The following is an 18,780-nucleotide window of genomic DNA, read 5'->3' as shown; positions in this document are numbered from 1 at the left end:
TTCTGCAATCACACTGTGAATTTCATCTGTTTCCTCATGTCCCCTCCCCCCACATTATCCTAGTTCGAAGCCTCCAACTCAGCCCCGCCCTCCTGACCTGTCCAACACCTTTCCCATCTATCTACTCCACCCTCCTCTCTGACCTATCACCTTCTCCCCCACCTTCATCTCCCTATCGCATTCTCAGCTACCTTCCCCTAAACCCCACCCCTTCCCATTTATCTCTCAGCTCCCCCGGCCCAGAAGCCTCATTCCTGATGAAGCGCTTATGCCCAAAACGTTGATTCCACTCCTCCTTGGATGCTGCCTGACCTGCAGTACTTTTCCAGCATCACACTCTTAACCCCACATATGTGACTTTGTGTCAAATTATGTTTGATAACACTCCTGTGAAAGGCAGTAGAGAATTTCACAATGGGCACTACACGAATGCAAGCATTGGTACTTGTGTGATTTGCCTGTGTAGGCCTTTGCCAAAGCTGCTGAGTCTGTCATTCTGGGAATTTCTAATACTTCAACTTTGCCCCTACTTCTTTTATAGCTGAAGCCGCAGACTCAATTTTGCACTTGCCTTGTGAATTAAGTCAGATCCTCTGCTGGTGGTGGCAATTCCACTGGGACTGTGCTAACAATGATGAAGCTGACCCTGCTGCCTGCATTTAGGTTTTGCTAGAATTGCAAAATGCTTGGGAGAAGTCTGGGACTTCACCTCAAAGACCATAATCAAGACATTAATTGTGAGCAAGGTCACAATCCAACCCATGATTACACTCAGAAAAATGTTATGGCATTCAAAAATAAAATGTGTAATATAACAATAGAGAAACAAAAAAGCTTTTGAGAAAGGTCTTCCAATACAGCTATGCTGATGTTTTTATACACTTTCAACAGAATGCCACACAGAAGTGGTCAGGGGTTACTCCATCAGCACCCTCTTTTGTTTGCCATTTGCGAAAATTTCCCTCTCAAAGTGATGAAAATGTTGGACATGTTACCCGACTATACAGGCTGCTGGTTTCAAACACCTTGCAAGCAAAGGCAAAACTTCATCCGAGATTTGATGCATGCTGGAAACATTAAATACAATGAAGATCTTTTACATTTCTCAAAAAAGATATGGCAGAAGCGAGCAATCTGAAAATCAAATGACCAGAAAACCTATATCATCGAACGCAGGGCAAATGTTTGCACAGAGCAAGGTGACTTTTTTTCTAAAAAAGAAATTTCCTGTTATGTCCAGCTATGTCAAAGAGGCCACCAGCCATGCTAAGCCTGCTGCAGCCAGCCTATGCACCCTCCAGGCAGACTCCCTGGGAGAAGTTACCAATAAAAGACTAATGAGTCTGATAAGGTCAGCAGAACAACTTTCTGATGAGCAGAATTCACACCTTGTTGCCTTGCTGGCGAGCAGAAACCAGAACTGCTCCGTGTTGCCAGCGCCGCAGTCTGTAATACAGATCTGTTTGGATAATAAAAACTCAGAATTATTGGTAATGTTTTTCCTGGAACAGCTGTTTGCAATGATTTGGGATTGGCAAACTTCAGCATTCTCTCTATATTAAAAATGTTCAGTTGGAAACCAAACCAGTAGGGAAACATAACAAAGCCTGTAAAAATTATTTCTAGCACAGATATGTAATTTATCACTTGAAGAGATGGCCTAAATGTTCTACATTCATTTCACGGTTGTCATATCATCTTCCAAAATGCTATATGAATTTAATGTGGTTTTATTTTATTCCATTCTAAACCCATTCTTCTGTTTGAGCTATGTCTTCTACTTTGTTCTAAAGTGTTTATCTCTCACATGAAGACAGTACATTGTTTTGATACAGCTGATAAGAAGCCTGGACAAGTCAGATCACGGAGAAAAACCTAGCCTGATTTAAGTTTTATTATTATCTTGGTGTTTCAGTCACAGAAAATATTTGCAGAAGGTTGTCAATGTTCTTTAACAAAAGAACAATATTATTACACAAAAATATAAACATAGCTACATGCATACATTAGGTGCATTAATCAGGGGAAATGTAGCGGAATTGGGTAGAGGAGTGCGTCTGAGTTGGTTACCCTTCAGAGGGGTGATGTGGACTTGTTGGGCCAAATGGCCTGTTTATACATTGTAGGGATTCTATGATTATACACCTTTATAACATTAACAAACTTCTTTCATTCTATTGGTACATACAAAAGTTTTGTACCATCATACATAATCATCTTTTGGTTCTTGAAGATCAATAGAACAATGATGGAATGCAATGGTTGACTAATACTCCAAAATGATCTTTGGGTGGGGGAGTGGGGTTGTTGTTAGGGGTTCATGGACAATTACATACAAAGTATGCATCCCTAAAACCGAGGCAGAAAAGCTAATTCAAGCAGCTGAACTGATCAGCAGTAAACTACACAATAATAGGAGCTGTCACCTATGAGATATACTTTCCACAGAAATCAACTCCAGATTGTTGGAAATTAGTTCTGAGTAGTGGAAACACAATCTCAGGACATGGTCAGTGAACAGAAGCATTTTATTTACATGAGGAAATAAGTGAAACATCTCCGTATTTGAAGCCTTTCTCAAGCCTCATCAGAACATAATAAAAATCAACATGCATCAGTTCCCCATTGACCTTTTTCTTTAATCATTCACAGGATGTTGGCATCACTGGCTAGGCCAGTATTTATTGCCCATCCCTAGCTGCCCAGAGGGCAGTTTAAGGGCCAACCACATTGCTGTGGGTCCAGAGTCACATTTAGGCCAGATCAAGTAACGATGGCAGTTTCCTACCCTAAAGGACACTTGGGTTTTTCCAACAATTGTCAATGGTTTCGTGGTCATCATTGGACTCTTGATTCTATTGCATTCAAATTCCACCATCTGCCATGGCGAGATTCAAATCCAGGTCCCCAGAACATTACCTGGATTAATAGTCCAGTGATAATACCACTAGCCATCACCTGCCCAGTGAATCTGAAAAATCCATGGCCACTGAGTTGAAGTCAGAATCCTGGACTAAAACAGCAGCTAATGATCACTATAAATATTCTCATGGCCAACCTGCCTGTGCTGAGAAGGTTCTCATGTTGTGAAGATTGCCCTCATGTGAAAGGTGAATGTTGATAGTTTTCTGCCAGCCTCCCATCAAACCAATAGATTCAGATATTTTAACCCATAATCTACCCATCTTGACAGGTTAACGCCACCATCCCAAAACCCAGGATTTCCTGTTATATGGACTGAACTGCGTTCCCTATCAGTCATCAGACCAAGAGACATCAATATCCCAATTAATATTTCACATCTACTCAGCAGGGAGGACCTTCTATCATCCTATCCATATTGGAAGTACATTGAAAGATTTTAGATCTACTCTCCTTTGGAGAGGCAAATTTTACTAAACTTTAAAATAGCACTGCATTGCATTACCTAAGTGCAGATTTGCCATTGTATTTGCAGATACATTCTGCCAAAAAAGCACACAACCTACAGGCAGTCAATCCATATCACATTTTATAAATTCTGACTTTGGAAACAGAACCAGTCTGACTCAAGATACAGACAGACTCTAACCTCACACCTTTAAAACAGTGTCTGAGCTGAGATCTCACCTGTTTTTCTAATAAAACCTTCAGTTATCTTGAGAATGTAACTTAAAAGAAGTTCTGGGATTTACATATTAATGAACCAAAACCTGCAACCCATTCTAAAAGATGAAAGACTTAACAGCAATCTAGATTTGTTCAATTTATTGTTTTAATTGCATGGCACTGTGATCTTTTGCTGTAAATTCTGGGTCTTATGATCCTGTCCCACTAGTTACCTGATGAAGGAGCAGTGTTCTGAAGGAAGCTGGTGCTTTCAAATAAACTTGCTGGACTATAACCTGGTATTGTGCGATTTTTAACTTTGCCCACCTAAGTCCAACACCGGCATCTCCACATCATCATGCCTAACTTGAACATACATCACCTGAATCCTGCCTGCCTAATGCTTCAATCTATTTATTTGATTAATATGGCAGGAGTCTTGGATATAGACTCTTGACATCTTGTCAAAACGTATTCAAACAAATTATGGCATGAAGACAGTTACTTGATCACAGGGTCACTGTCACTTTCACTAACTACTTTCTCCAATAGGCAAATTTGAAAAATGCATTTTACTTCTGTGCCATTGCCTCACATTTAGAAAGGAAAGATGGGATTGAGAAAATGGCTAAGAGCTTCTTACATTGGCATGTCCCTCGCTCACTTGGCTAAGAATGAGTGCCCAGATTCCACTGGAAAATAAACATTCGTTTCCCTAAATAGAATACAGATTTAAAAGCACCAAGTTTTAAGCTAGGTAGAATTTTATGACAAGTTTGTCTTTGTTATGACAATAGGGAGGAATTTGACATTTACTCAGCAAGGATCCCCAATTAGAATAATGAAATCAGATTTAAATTCAGCGCCTAATGTACTCAATACTTAGGGGCACTCTTAGACTGCCAGAAAGAATGGAAGCTGCTGGACCAGCCTGCAGCAATTTTTCTTGGCTCATTGGAAACAAGATCGAATCCTTTCCCATCTCTATGATTCTGCTTCACTTTTCCTGAGTTGGAACCTAACTTTGTAAGAACAAGTTAAATATGGGAATCCTGCTGTTAAGTGACTCCAAGTCCTTGTGACAAAGGGAAATTTGGCTTTGTTGTAGCAGTTAAAAGACTTATGTAGCAAAAAGGTAATTCATGTTTTAAGGAGTTGGAGACTGAAAAAAGGCAAAGCAAATGGAAAGCTACTACTTGCATTTACATCATATTTTTAATGTGTTAAACTATTCCAAGTTGATACATAGCAGCATTATCAAACAAAATCTGATGGGAGCCACATAAAGAGATAATAGGGCAGGTGATAAAGATTATTGAAAGAGAAAAGCTTCAAGAGAAATCCCACCTACTTCACGATGACTGCCATTAAGCTTGTTTTCAAAGTTGTAATTGTGATTGAATTCAAATTTAACCATCTGTCATAGTGGGATTTCAGAACATGAGCCTGGCTTCTGGAATATTAATTCTACGCCACTACCTCTACTCCATTATCTCCCACACACGAAGGACGGAGAAATTGGAGAACAGCTGTCAGACTGAGATTGGGAACAGAATGAACCACTTCCAGTCCCGAGAGTAGTTGTGGTTTTCAGCCACTCTGATTAAGTGAAAAGTCTCTGAGCATCACTCAGTCAATATTTCTGAACCAAAACCAAGAATAATCAAACCAAATGTAAATGACCACTGTATCCTTTATGGGCTTGGATCATTTACAGAATAATTGGCTTAATAATCAGTTCGGTGAAGGTCAGAACATTTCTGTACCAAATACATCATTCACATCATGGAACCTGACATAATCAAGTATCAGACTCAAACGAATGGCGCTGGAAAAGCATAGCAGGTCAGGCAGCATCCAAGGAGCAGGAGAGCCAATGTTTCAGGCATAAGCCCTCCATCAGAAATCAGATTCAAGCACCAATGTAGGTATACACATCAGGGTAATCAAAACTGTGGGTTATAAGGTATATCTGAATGCTTTATAGGGGAATGAGTTGGGAATGCAATGAAGCGTTAGCTGACTTGATCTTGGCTTAGCAACCTAGGCACCCATGTTCTGGGATTCAGTTTAAAGCTCAATTGCAATTCAAGATCGTACAGGCCAAGAAATGGCATTGAGGTAGAAGATCAGAGTTGGTGCATCAGGGTTGATAATCATTTTGGATTAATTGTTCAGAAGGGTGTTGGTGAGGAGTAGAGGGCAGGAATTAGACACTGATTTTAACTGTCCAATATTTCCAGGATAATTATCCTGGTAAGCGAGTCTGAATCCTTAGTCTCCAATTCCTATTCATAGTTGGAGATTTTCTGAGGGATTCCAGACACAGGGTATTGCCCATTGGACATTGGATATTTAAATGTCTTGGGGTCAAAAAGTGAGATTACTGATGAAGAACTTATACTCAAAATGTCTACACTCATGCTCCTCAGATGCTGCCTGACTGGCTGTAGTTTTCCAACACCATACCTTTTGACTCTGATCTCCAGCATCTGTAGTCCTCACTTTCTCCTAGAAATATCTTGGGCAATTCCCATGTGGTCATTGTGTTGGAACCTTGGAGGGGACTTGATGTGTATCTTGTTGGGGTATTTCCAATCTCTGACTATCCATAGACTGTAAGACCTGGGCGTCATTTTAGAAAGCAAGAATGAGGTTTACTGAACGACCTGGGTCTATTTTCAACTTCTCCCAGCAGAACTGCAAACATTTGGAGTAGGGAATATCTTATCCTTGCTCTGTAAACATGTAAATTCCTAACATTGCATGAAAGCTATGCTTGTGTGTGTGCCCAGTAATACACTAAGCTCAAATTGAAACACAATAGTAAAAGTTCCAACGAAGCAGGAAACAAGCAACATAAAAAGCATTCTGTCAAGCTGCAATCTAAAGCACAGCTATAAACCTATAAAGCAAATGCTCCCGTACTATACATCAATTTTGAAAATAGTTCACTACTATGAAAAAAGGTAACCTATAGCAGACCATCTTTCTTTAAAATATCACTGCTGACCCATGTTTGGATAAAGTGAATGGATAAAGAGTTTGGAGAAACGGAGAATAGCCTATTACCCATTATACACTTCTGCAAAAAGCCAATATCAACCCTGACTAAATAAATGCAAAAAAACTGAAGATGCTGCAGATCTAGAACAAAAACAAACTGCTGGAAAAACTCCACATCATTGGAGAGCAGGCACACGAGCAGAAATTAGGCCATTCAGCCCAACGAGTCTGCTCCACCATTCGATCATGACTGGAGTTAATGTTTCAATTCTGATAAATCTGTTTTTTTGAACCAAAGAAAGACAGAATTATGATGGGATTTTCTGATGTTGAGAAAGGGAAAGGTCAGGTAGAAAAAAGACAAAAATGCAGGTCCAAAATTAATGTTGGTAACACAACTAGCTCTGACTGCAAACAAAAACAAGATGTAGACGGACACTAAGCAAGAGAAAAATCAGACTGAAGGACAGAGTTCATGGTCTGGAAGTTGTTGACCACAATGATCTGTCCTCAGCAGAATCTGTTGTGCTGTTCTACCAGATTGTGTTGGGCTTCTCTGGAAGACAGTAGCAGATCTAGGTCAGAGGTGTGAGTGCGAGAGCAAAATGGTGAACTGAAGAAGTGACTAAGCGGATGGTTTATGTCATGCTTGAGGACTGAGCAGAGGTGTTGTTACAAACTGATCACCTGGTCTGGGTTTGGTATCCCCAGTGTAGAAGTGATTGCATTGTGAGCAGAGAATACAATAGACTGATCGAAGGAGATGTGGGTAAATCACTGCTTTCAAAAACAGAAACTGTTGGAAAACCTCAGTTGTTCTGACAGTATGTGTACAGAAATTAGAGGTAACATTTCAGGTTGAGTGACTCTTCCTCTCCACAGATGTTGCCAGACCTGCTGAGCTTTTCCAGCAATTTTTGTTTTTGTTTCTGATTTACAGCATCCACAGTTTTTTCTGTTTTTAAATCACCTGGAAGACTTTTCCGGGAAGAAATATTTGGTGCCTAGAACAGCAAGGAGAGTAGGTAAAGGGTGTTATATCCTCTCCGGCTGAACAGGAATGTGCTTTGAGAAAAGATGAAGAGTGGAAGGTGGTAGAGGAGTGGCCCAGGATATTGAAAAGGGAACAATTCCTTTGAAATGTCGACTTGTGGGAAGGAGAAGTTGCATTTGGTGATGGCAGCTTGTCAGAGGTAGCAAAATTGGTGGAGAATGATCCATCCAATACAAAAAGGCTGCTGGTTGGAAGGTGGGGTCAATAGGAATCTGTTGCATTGAAGGTAAAGCGCTCGGAACTAATTAATTGTGCACCAACTGAATATGAGTGTGTTCCAGAGGACCACATTTCTAACTGTGTTAGAGAGTCAGCTCTTGTATAACATGACAATGGCCTAAGGCAAGTCCACCCAGGCCAGCATGGCAAGCTACAATTATGCCAAAATGACCTCTCATTCTTCTAAGCTTAGTGCGTGATTGCTTCAAATATCTGGCAACAAAAGACAATGAGAAGACATAACGGAACCCTACTGTAATTCTGGAAGGAAGGGAAAGGGGTGAGAGCTGAAGTTCAGGAAATGGATAAGACAAGTTAAGGGTTCTGTTACCCTCAGAGGGACAGTGGGGGAAGGAATCCTCATTTGACAAAAAAGGAAGACATGTCAAAAGTGCTGGTGTGGATGATGGCATCATTAAAACAGCTATAACAGAGATAGAGAAACTGGGAGAATGGAATACAGCCCTTACAGGAAGCAGGGTGTGAGGAACTGTAGTTGAGGCAGCGATAGGTTTATAATACTAGTAGACAGCCTATCCACAGAATTGGAGACACAGTTGGCCAAGGAGGGAAGGGGAATGTCAGCGAACAACTGGGTGAAGATAAAGAAAGCATGGCAATTGGAAGCAAAACTGGTGATTTTTTGAGAGTTTGGGATGAAAGCAGGAAGTAGAACCTAAAGAGTCATTGATGTCGCAGAATATAAAAAGATTGTGGGAGGGAGTCTGAGTAGGACTGGAACAGGGAATGTTCCTGGTTTTCCACAAAAAAAGACAGGCATAACTGTGGTCTGTGCAGACGTTCTACAATGTTTCATGATGCACATTGCAAGATGGAGGAAAAACTTCTGATGAAGCACTCTACAGCCTTCTGGGGTTAACAGGCTTTTGTAAATAGTGAAAGTAATCAATAAATGGTCATCAGTTTATACTAGTATGGTTTGCATCTGTCAAAAGCATCCAGAACGTACTCGTAATTCTTTTCACAAATTTCACAATTTGTTGTTGTTGTATCCTACAGAGAGGGATTGATTTCATATTATTTGGAGGTGCTGAACTCTGGACTGACTGCTCATATTTAAATGCTCCAGCACATCTCCTAAGCCACGATTCTTAGGACAAGCATCAAAATATAATAGAAGCTTAAGCCTAGAATTCACTGTCATCACTCATGAACAAAAACATTCATGAACTTATACAAAACAAGCAAAACATATATTGGAAAAACATCTAAATTTGTTTGGAAACTTTTATTTCTATTGTAATATAAAACTTGAAATAAAATGCTTATTTACTTATATAAAGATATTCAATATAAATATGGTGCCCAAAATATCCACAGATGACTAGTTAAAATAAAATAGGTTCTCAGCTTCTGGAATCAACATAAAATTTACTGTGTCAAATATGTGTGATAAACATAGAAATCTCTAAGTATACAGTCAATAAATGACTTTTGCAAACTGAATAAATACTAAGGCCTCTAACCAACGTGTTTATTAGAACACACAAGTTATTTTTGGCTGAGTCAACTGTGATTCTTAAGTTTTTCAATGGATTATAGCACTTATTAAATTTTTATAAAGAAGCACACAAGTAAATAAAACACTACAATGGGAGCAGTCAATGGAAAGCCAGCCTCGAGTGGAATGTTGTTTATTGAAGAGTTTGTTATTTGACAAAGTATTACTATGCAATTGAAATTGTGCTTTGGGACTACACTACAATTTCATGCCTATATTTGGATTCAATTAAATTACTTAAGTATTCTTATAATCCTCACTCATTGAATGATCCAAAATAATAAGAATCTGCACTTTAAAAGGGCATTAAAGCAGTGAGAGAAATAGAGAGGAATTTAAATGACAATGTTTATTAATTCGTTCATAGGATATGGATAGCACTGGCAACCTCAGCATTTATTATCCACAAAAGGTGCTGTTGTGCCACCTTCTTGAATATGATTAAGTGGGCAGCTAACTGACTGTGTGGAGTTTGCACGTTCTCCCCGTGTCTGCGTGGGTTTCCTCCGGGTGCTCCGGTTTCCTCCCACAGTCCAAAGATGTGCAGGTCAGGTGAATTGGCCATGCTAAATTGCCCGTAGTGTTAGGTAAGGGGTAAATGTAGGGGTATGGGTGGGTTGCGCTTCGACGGGGCGGTGTGGACTTGTTGGGCCGAAGGGCCTGTTTCCACACTGTAAGTAATCTAATCTAATCTAATCTAATCTAATCTAATCGCCAACCACATTATGATGGGTCCCAAGGCACATACAGGCTAGTCAAAGTAACACTGACATATATCTTAGTGAATCATATGCATATCCATAAAGAGGTGTTCGGCTTTGCTGAGTTAATAGCTTAAAGCTGTCGGTGGGCTTTGAAGACGTCTGTTGACTTTTGTGGTGAAGATATTTCTGTGGAAACCTTCTGGGAAGTAACTTTTTGCAGCACTTTGTGTGCGCAAGGGCGTACAATGGATGCTTTGCTGAATCTCCCTATCTCACTGACGGAAGCGGAAGAGGATGCAGCTGCAAATATGATGGTGTATATCTCCATTTGCTGGTGCAAAAGCATGAACAACAACATAGCTCAATGACGGCTGCCAGCAGAGTTTTTCTCAGGAGGATCTTCTAACTCAAACAGTGAATAGTCAACATAGTAAGGCCATGACTGAGGTAGCAATTACAGAAGCCTAGCAGTATGGCATACACACCAAACCTTTGACCTTTAAGGTAACTGTGGTCTCAATTTCTATTCTCAGGACCACGGCCATCTGCAATGGATGAACCTAGCAACGTCTATGAATTTACGGAGCAGGTTGACTGGTGCACTCTTCAGCAAGAGCAGTCGTGTCTTCATCTTTCCTAAGGAGGTTGCTAAGCAACAAGGCAATGCTCCAGGGCATTCTCAAATTGCTAGCCTCCTGGAGAATAATTCATTGAGCATAACTTGCATGTTCCGAGCTTGTACCTGTTTCCTGATGTAATTGGGTGTGTTTTCTGTGACAAGTGAATTTCTCACATTCTGTAAACTTTGGCCAGGTAGCATTACCACAAGCAAAGTGTTAGACTCCACAAATAATGCCAAATCAATCATTTTTTGTTCTATTCTTCTACTGCCTCTTGACATCTTAAAACTTTCATTCTCTTACTTGTCTGACTTCAATTCTTGCATGAAGTAAATAAACCAGATAAAAATTTACCACCTCCCCCCAAGACTCCTTTTCACAATTTCTGTGTTCAGCCAAGTTATTTTCTTAGGCTCAGTTTGGTTATAATCTTGGTGGTAAAAACAATGACTGCAGATGCTGGAAACCAGATTCTGGATCAGTGGTGCTGGAAGAGCACAGTAATTCAGGCAGCATCCGACGAGCAGCAAAATCGACGTTTCGGGCAAAAGCCCTTCATCAGGAATAAAGGCAGAGAGCCTGAAGCATGGAGAGATAAGCTAGAGGAGGGTGAGGGTGGGGAGAAAGTAGCATAGAGTACAATAGGTGAGTGGGGGAGGAGATGAAGGTGATAGGTCAGGGAGGAGAGGGTGGAGTGGATAGGTGGAAAAGGAGCTAGGCAGGTCGGACAAGTCCGGACAGGTCAAGGGGACAGTGCGGGCTGGAAGTTTGAAACTAGGATGAGGTGGGGGAAGGGGAAATGTGGAAGCTGTTGAAGTCCACATTGATACCCTGGGGTTGAAGTGTTCCGAGGCGGAAGATGAGGTGTTCTTCCTCCAGGCGTCTGGTGGTGAGGGAGCGGCGGTGAAGGAGGCCCAGGACCTCCATGTCCTCGGCAGAGTGGGAGGGGGAGTTGAAACATTACAATCAATGTTGAAGTAAGCTTTTAAACACACATCCTGCCCTTGGTTCTCTGAGATGTCCAATGGTTCTTCAACATAATGCAGCATACACGGACTACAGGAAGAACTAGCCATTTGGATACATAACTGGCCCGAAAGTAGGAGACAGAAGATGATGGTGAGGGTTGCTTTTCAGATTGGAGGCCTGTGATCAGAGGTGTGCCGCAAGGATCGGCACTGGGTCCAATGCTTTTCATCATTTATATAAATCATTTGGATGTGAATATAGCAGGTATGGTTGTTACATTTCCAGGTAACACCAAATGTGGAGGTGTAGTGGACAGGGAAAAAAGTTAATTGAGAGTACAATGAGACCTACATCAGATGGGCCGAGGAGTGGCAGATGGAGTTTAATTCAGATAAATGTGAGGTGCTGCATTTTGGAAAGGCAAATCACGGCAGGACTTATATACTTAATAATAAGGTCCTGGGGAGTGTTGCTGAACAAAGAGACCTTGGAGTGCTGGTTGACAGTTCCTTGAAAGTAGTTGCAGGTGGATAAGATAGTGAAGAAGGTGTTTAGTATGCTTTCCTTTATTGGTTAGTAGACTGAGTGTAGGAGTTAGGCAGTCATGTTGCAGCTGAACAGGACATTGTTTTGGCCATTTTTGGAATACTGCATTCAATTCTGGTTTCCCTGCTATAGGAAAGATGGTTTGAAACTTGAAATGGTTCAGAAAGGATTTACAAGGATGTTGTCAGGGCTCGAGGGTTTTAACTATAGGGAGTGGCTGGATAGGCTGGAGCTATTTTCTCTAGCGCATCAGAGGATGAGGGGTGATCTTATAAAAATTTATAAAATCACAACAAGCATGGAAAGGGTGAATAGATAAGGTCTTTACCCCAGGGTAGTGGGGTCCAAACCTAGAGAGCATAGGTTTAAGGTCAAAGGGGAAAGATTTATAAAGGGATCTAAGGGGGAACCTTTTCATGCAGAGGGTGGTGCGTGTATGGAATGAGCTGCCAGAGGATGTGGTGGAGGCTGGTACAATTACAACATTTAAAAAACATCTGGATGGGTATATGAATAGGAAGCATTTATGAGCCAAATGCTGGAAAATGATACTAGATTTATTTGGGATTTCTGGGTGGCATGGATGAATTGGACCGAAGGGTTTGTTTCTATGCTGTACGTCTCTCTGACTCTACGACTCTATAGGTTCAATTTACAAAATAGTCACAACACTTGTTTCAGCCGCAGTGCACCTCTCTTTTAAAAGCTGCAGGCTGCCTCTAATAACGCTTGTCACCTGCAAAATTGGACCCTTTGCTGATGGGTGCAGACAATGCACAACACAGGTAGCACTGGTTGCACGCAACAATCGTGTATGCACCAGGGGGGCAAGAACTTAACAATGAGTGGGTGTGGCTTACTTGCTTTCCCACATTTCTTATTGGGGTTTATGCAGATTAACTCTGGTCAAGTTTAAATTCTTTCCTTTGATCATAAATTGCAATTTATGTTGCAATACCCAAAATAAGACAAAATGAATCTTTTGCCAGAGCCCGCTGTACATTTTTAAGTTTTTATATTTTAAGTTTTTATAAATAGCCTAATATTTAATTTGGTCCAGATTGAGATATTCAGCAGAATACTCATGGGGCACTATTGTTGAAAAACTGAACTTCGTAACATTGCTGCCTTACTAGCTTTGCTATTTACCCTGCATTAAAATAAAATTGTTGGCGACAATGTACTTTAAACTGCACTAATATGAATAAAAGCCAGCCTGCAGTTAAAAGAACTGTTCAAAATCTAATTGGTTACATTAAATTTGTATCATTTATACATCACAGGAAAGGAGTCATGATTAGATTAGATACCCTACAGTATGGAAACAGGCCCTTTGGTCCACCAAGTCCACACTGACCCTCCAAAGAGTAACCCACCCAGACCCATTCCCCTACCCTATATATACCCTTAACTAATGCACTATGGGCAATTTAGCATGGACAATTTACCTGATCTGTATATCTTTGGATAGTGGGAGGAAGCCCACACAGACAGGGGAGAATGTGCAAATTCCACACAGACAGTCGCCTGAGGCGGAAATCGGACCACTGAGCCACAATGCTGCCCATGGTCACCACTTATATACAATACCTACAGAATTTATGTTTATTTTGTTTTAAATAAAATTCTTAAACAAAATAACAAAAGAAACCCTGTACATTAGACATGGGACAAAAAATAATTGCAGTTGTTTAAAATATCCCATCATTACAGCAGCAGTTTAGTCCTGAAAATTCATTTGTGCCATTACACATAATGACTAGTGTTTAGGTACTGATCTTGACATCCATTCTGAGTATATTTTAGTCACAAGCATTCAATTGGCAAATGCCTGGAATGTACAATCCACATACAGAAGTTATGAGAATATGAGGTTAGTAGTAATTATGCTTATCACCTTTTGAGTTGATTGACAATACACATCCATTAAGATAAATTGAGCAAGTACATTTAAAAAGCAACATTGGTTTGTCAGGAAATGTAAGAATATAGTGGAGTACATGCCAAAAACAAAATGTTTATGACTCAGATATCCCTGGGATTATTAAAACTGTGAATCCATTTGAAGCTATATTTGATTTTGATGTTTATACCACACTTTACAAGACAAAAATCAAGTTAATAATTGTTAGTATGGATTGGAGCCTTCTTATTGAAACAGCTAACAAAACATTTTGACAGCACAAATTTCATATTCTCAGAGACTTTCATTGATCTAAAGAGTAATGGTGACTGATCCTCTGAATAACGTGTGATGACTAATGTGTTTCGGGAACCAAAGCTATCACAGTGAGGTTTGATCAGCCAATTTTTTTTGTCTGATTCATAAAGCACACTGAAAAGTTGTGTAAAGGGGGAACAAGCAAAGTTCTCTCTGGATGAAACAGTTTTTCTGTTTGAGAATCTTTGAACAAATCCTGGTGTTGAAGGAGGTTTCTGAGAATAAGGACTGTGCACCTATGTGAAATAATTGGAAATTGCAGAAAGTTGAAGACAGGAAGGGCAAGGGATTCTGAACTGGGCATGATCCATAGTTGTTGTCTTAGTATTTCCAGAATCCACAAGACCAGTTAAAGAGGTTGGAGAAGTTCCTGGGAATTCTGTAATCAGATCAGTCATGATTACCACCAACATGCCTTGTTGGTGGTAACCATATCCAGGTACTTCAGGATGGGAATATGGTTGCTGGGAATTGAGACTCAAGGGCCAAATGATTGGATGTGAAATGAAAAATGCTACAAAACAGGGGGTAAGTTGCAAAGACTTTAACACTGCTTTTGACGCCACATTTGCGTGAGAATTAAAGTGAGTGCTTGCAGTTTTGTGAGGTTTATCATACTGTATCAACTATTTAAAGCAAAATTGATCTCTTTGTTTGAAATATGCTTTTCCTCTGAGTTAATGTTTGAATTATGATGTTTTTAAGCTAATTTGTTAAAGTAAAAGCTTAAAAATTGAAACCTTGTCTGATAGTTTTCTATTAGCATTGTTGGCATTCCTTTCTTTTTAAAAAACTATTAATGGTCTTTATGGGGATCAATACAAACCAAACTAGAATGCCAGACCTCATAATACTATCTCTTCAATTTCTAATTTAAGTAATAGAGTTATTATTGGACCCAGATATATTCTGGCCATAATAACAGAATCCAATGTTGCTCTTTCACCATTTGCACCATATTAGACAATAGTCAGATTGGGAAAAATGGACTTCCTGTGACTGTTACCCTGTCAACCCATATAGCCTGAATCATGATTTGGTGATGGGTGATTAAACCAATTCCCAATCAGGTTTGACTAGTTAGGTGAGTTATTGGGGCCCCTGTAGGATGAAGCGTAAGATCTGTCAAAGAGCAGATGAGCTTTCAGGCCAGCAGCCACTTCATGGGTGACTGTGACCTCTTCTGGAGTGGTCTGGAGATGTCCACAGTATCATCCATATATTTACCAATGCTACCATCATCACTCCCACCACTCCCTGACTTCAAACACCAGCTACTAGTCAATAATGGCAGGTACATTATCCAAATATACTATCCACAATCACACTGCTCTCAATTGTAGAAGGTTGTCCATAACATTAAATGAAGGCACAAAATCATAGAGAGAGTCTCTAAAAGTCCATCACCTCAGACACGTGCAAGATATGGTAGGCTGTATCAGGGAGCCAGAGTAGTGTGGCACCACATCCAAAGACTGCTCAGGATGGCGGTAAATGAATGTTTTATGCTCCTTCCTCCTCTCACCTTGAAATATGGCATCAAGTGAAGATGGAGTAATCATGAAAGTTCTGATTTCCTCCTGAATCACTGGCACCCCCATCTGCCTTCTCTAACTCCTTTTCTTTCTGTTTTTATTTTCAGATACAGAGGAACTATTGCCCAGACAAACTCAGACGGGGATGGAGGAAGGACTGCTCTCCCATGAAAGTGATCAGAATGCACCAATACTTGATCTTACACTCTCAATAACCGGGTGTGAAAGTGGACTGTGAGGACCTGACAGTTACAGGGTTGAGATCTGGACATGGTGATTCAGCGGGCTGTAACCAGACCAGGAAGGAAGGATACTTTTCTGCAAAATTCCAGGAGATCAAGGCTTTCAACAAGCCAGCCCACGTTGAGGTGCTGCCACCTGGAGATGGGACCTCAAGGCACATTGCTACTCAAGGGTGTCCTCATTGAAAGTCAAATGGTTTCCACCAGACATGCTGGCTGTAAAGATGTCACAGCTACTGATGAAAGGGAGATCAGGTCAACATGGAACCAAACTTTCCTTCAGGGTTCCAGAGAGGTTGCCCTGCTCCTTTTAGCACCATTAAGAAAATGCATTCTTGCATTTATCTTAATGGACTTTTCTCGCTTCCCAACAGAAACGTTGTGGGGTTTGTTAATAATGAATGTCAACCCAGAAGGAGGTTACAATGCCATTGGGCTCAGGAATGGAGCTACAAGAAGATCAATTTGGTGTTGATTAAAATGTAGAATCGAGAAGAAAACTAAGAACTGCATTGAGTAGTTGCTACTGGCTCCATGAACAGACTGATTAGAGATGGTGATGCATTGGTAAATCAATCAGTAGTCCAGAGATTTAGATCAATGCTGTGAGGGCACAGGTTTAAACGTCAGCAGGTGGAAAATAAATTAGTCTCAGTAATTGTGACCAGGACGATCATCTATTATGTATAAAAACCTATTTGGTTCCTACCTATCTGGTATGGTCTAAATGTGGTTAATTCCTCATTGCTCTCTGAAGTGACATTTAGGGTTAGGCATCAATACTGGCCTTACCAGGGTACTCATTTTTCATCAAAGAAATATAACTATGAATTGTTATGTGAATATTATATGTCTGAAGTGACCTAATTAAGACACTTTGCAACAAATTTCAGCTTTCAGTGCAGATGAACTACTGCATTTTTACTGCAAATATAACATGGAATCTAGCAATGCGATTTACATTTCAATGGTAGTAGACTGCACAGTTGTGCAAAAACTTACCATTTTGAATAAATTCTTCCATTTTTTCTTTGAAAGGTTGGAGCTCCTGCTCTGATGACTTCCGGCAAACGAGTGTTATTTCTTTCTCACATGCTGAAAAATGATTGATAATTTAAAAATTATTAATTTTTGAAACATGATCTTTTGTCAAAGTTATAGCATTTAATGTAAGTCTCAAATATAATTACTTTCAGCCATAATTCAGAAATTATCAAACTTGCAGCCAAATTAATTATATGTAAAGCAGCGTTCTCTGCTAAATTTTGGACTCATCTTCGTTACACAGATCACCTAACAATTTGTACATTAAAACAATTACTGCAACACAAACATACCGAAATAAATTGAATCCACAGTCTCTGATTATTGTTCTTTTTTTTAAATAGGGAACCCAGAACCATAAATAGTTGACATATGTTGTCTTGGCAATATCAATTTATAAATGCATTGTTACTTATTGACTCCTATTATCTGAATTACTCTTCAGGAAACCGTAAAAAAGCATTTTGAAAAAATGCTTTCAGGGAATTATTTATTTGCTCCTTTCGAAATATTTATTCACCTACACCTTTCCATTGGGCAAAACCTTGTCTAGGTTACGGCAGTTTGGGGTGCCAGCTGGACAGCTAGTGAGACTGAGTTGCATGTTGTCAGTAAGGTTAGCCACATCATTCCCTTCAAACCAGCTGTGGGCCTTGTTCAGGCAGCAAGGACCAGAGGTCTCTCCCACCAAGACCTGATGGCCATTTAGAGGAGGAAACCCTGCCTGCGGCCAGTATGATGCCCAGATTGTCACTGGATTCTAGGTCAGATTCCATGAGCCTACCCACCAGATTGGATCCCCTTCTGTCACCCTTCCACTGGATTAAATTAATGCACAGAAAATATATTTTATTGAAATGCTTCTTGACAAAGACACTATTTTAATGATTTAATGGGAAAAAACTGCCTTTAAATTCAATATTTGTCATGTATGAATGAAAATTACATTGATGATTCAAACCGGAGGTCAACCTTTACAAAAAACTGCATTAGCAACTCTGATCACAGTAAATAGGAATGTTTTGCGATTCATTTAGTTGACTATTGTGAAGGATTTACAAGCTCACTAAAAAAAACTGACATATACTCAGTATTAAACATTTGCAAAACCCCGTCAACGTTCAAAGGAATTACTAAAAGATGGAAATGAACCTTCTGTGATACCTTTGAATAATTTTCTTTGCTGAAATCCAGAAATTTAATGAGATTGATGTTTTACAACTCATGTCTCTGTTTTGCAAGAGCCTGCTGATAATGTACCAAAGCCCCGAAGAGTCAGCATGTGCTTTGTTGCCAAAACTCCATCTATGCTGTTTGTTGACTGGTTGAGGTCCGTGTAGCTACTAAGACATTGACTCACCTAACTTTTTGTCCACCCTATTAGGAAGCATTCTTATTCCTGCACCATTCAAATTCATGTCCCTTTCTCCTGTGGAAAGCAATATCAAACTGGAGGGCAGAACTGACCAAAGATTAGTGTAAGCCAAGCAAAAAAATAATAAATCACAAA

General features: G+C 40.0%; 1 protein-coding gene across 5 annotated transcripts in view; it reads right to left on the bottom strand.

Moving 5' to 3' along the window:
* fmn1 (formin 1) overlaps window positions 1–18,780 on the bottom strand; it is a 367,109-nt gene that overhangs the window by 101,910 nt on the left and 246,419 nt on the right. For all 5 annotated transcript variants that reach the window (XM_043697987.1, XM_043697990.1, XM_043697988.1 and 2 more), the window contains one exon: window positions 17,229–17,321. In XM_043697987.1, the coding sequence (XP_043553922.1) occupies window positions 17,229–17,321 (93 nt within the window). The remainder of the gene's footprint in view (window positions 1–17,228; window positions 17,322–18,780) is intronic.

This window comes from Chiloscyllium plagiosum, chromosome 10 (genome assembly GCF_004010195.1).
Source record: "Chiloscyllium plagiosum isolate BGI_BamShark_2017 chromosome 10, ASM401019v2, whole genome shotgun sequence".
In the NCBI taxonomy this organism is placed as follows: domain Eukaryota; kingdom Metazoa; phylum Chordata; class Chondrichthyes; order Orectolobiformes; family Hemiscylliidae; genus Chiloscyllium; species Chiloscyllium plagiosum.
This window is presented reverse-complemented; position numbering and strand designations above follow the sequence as displayed.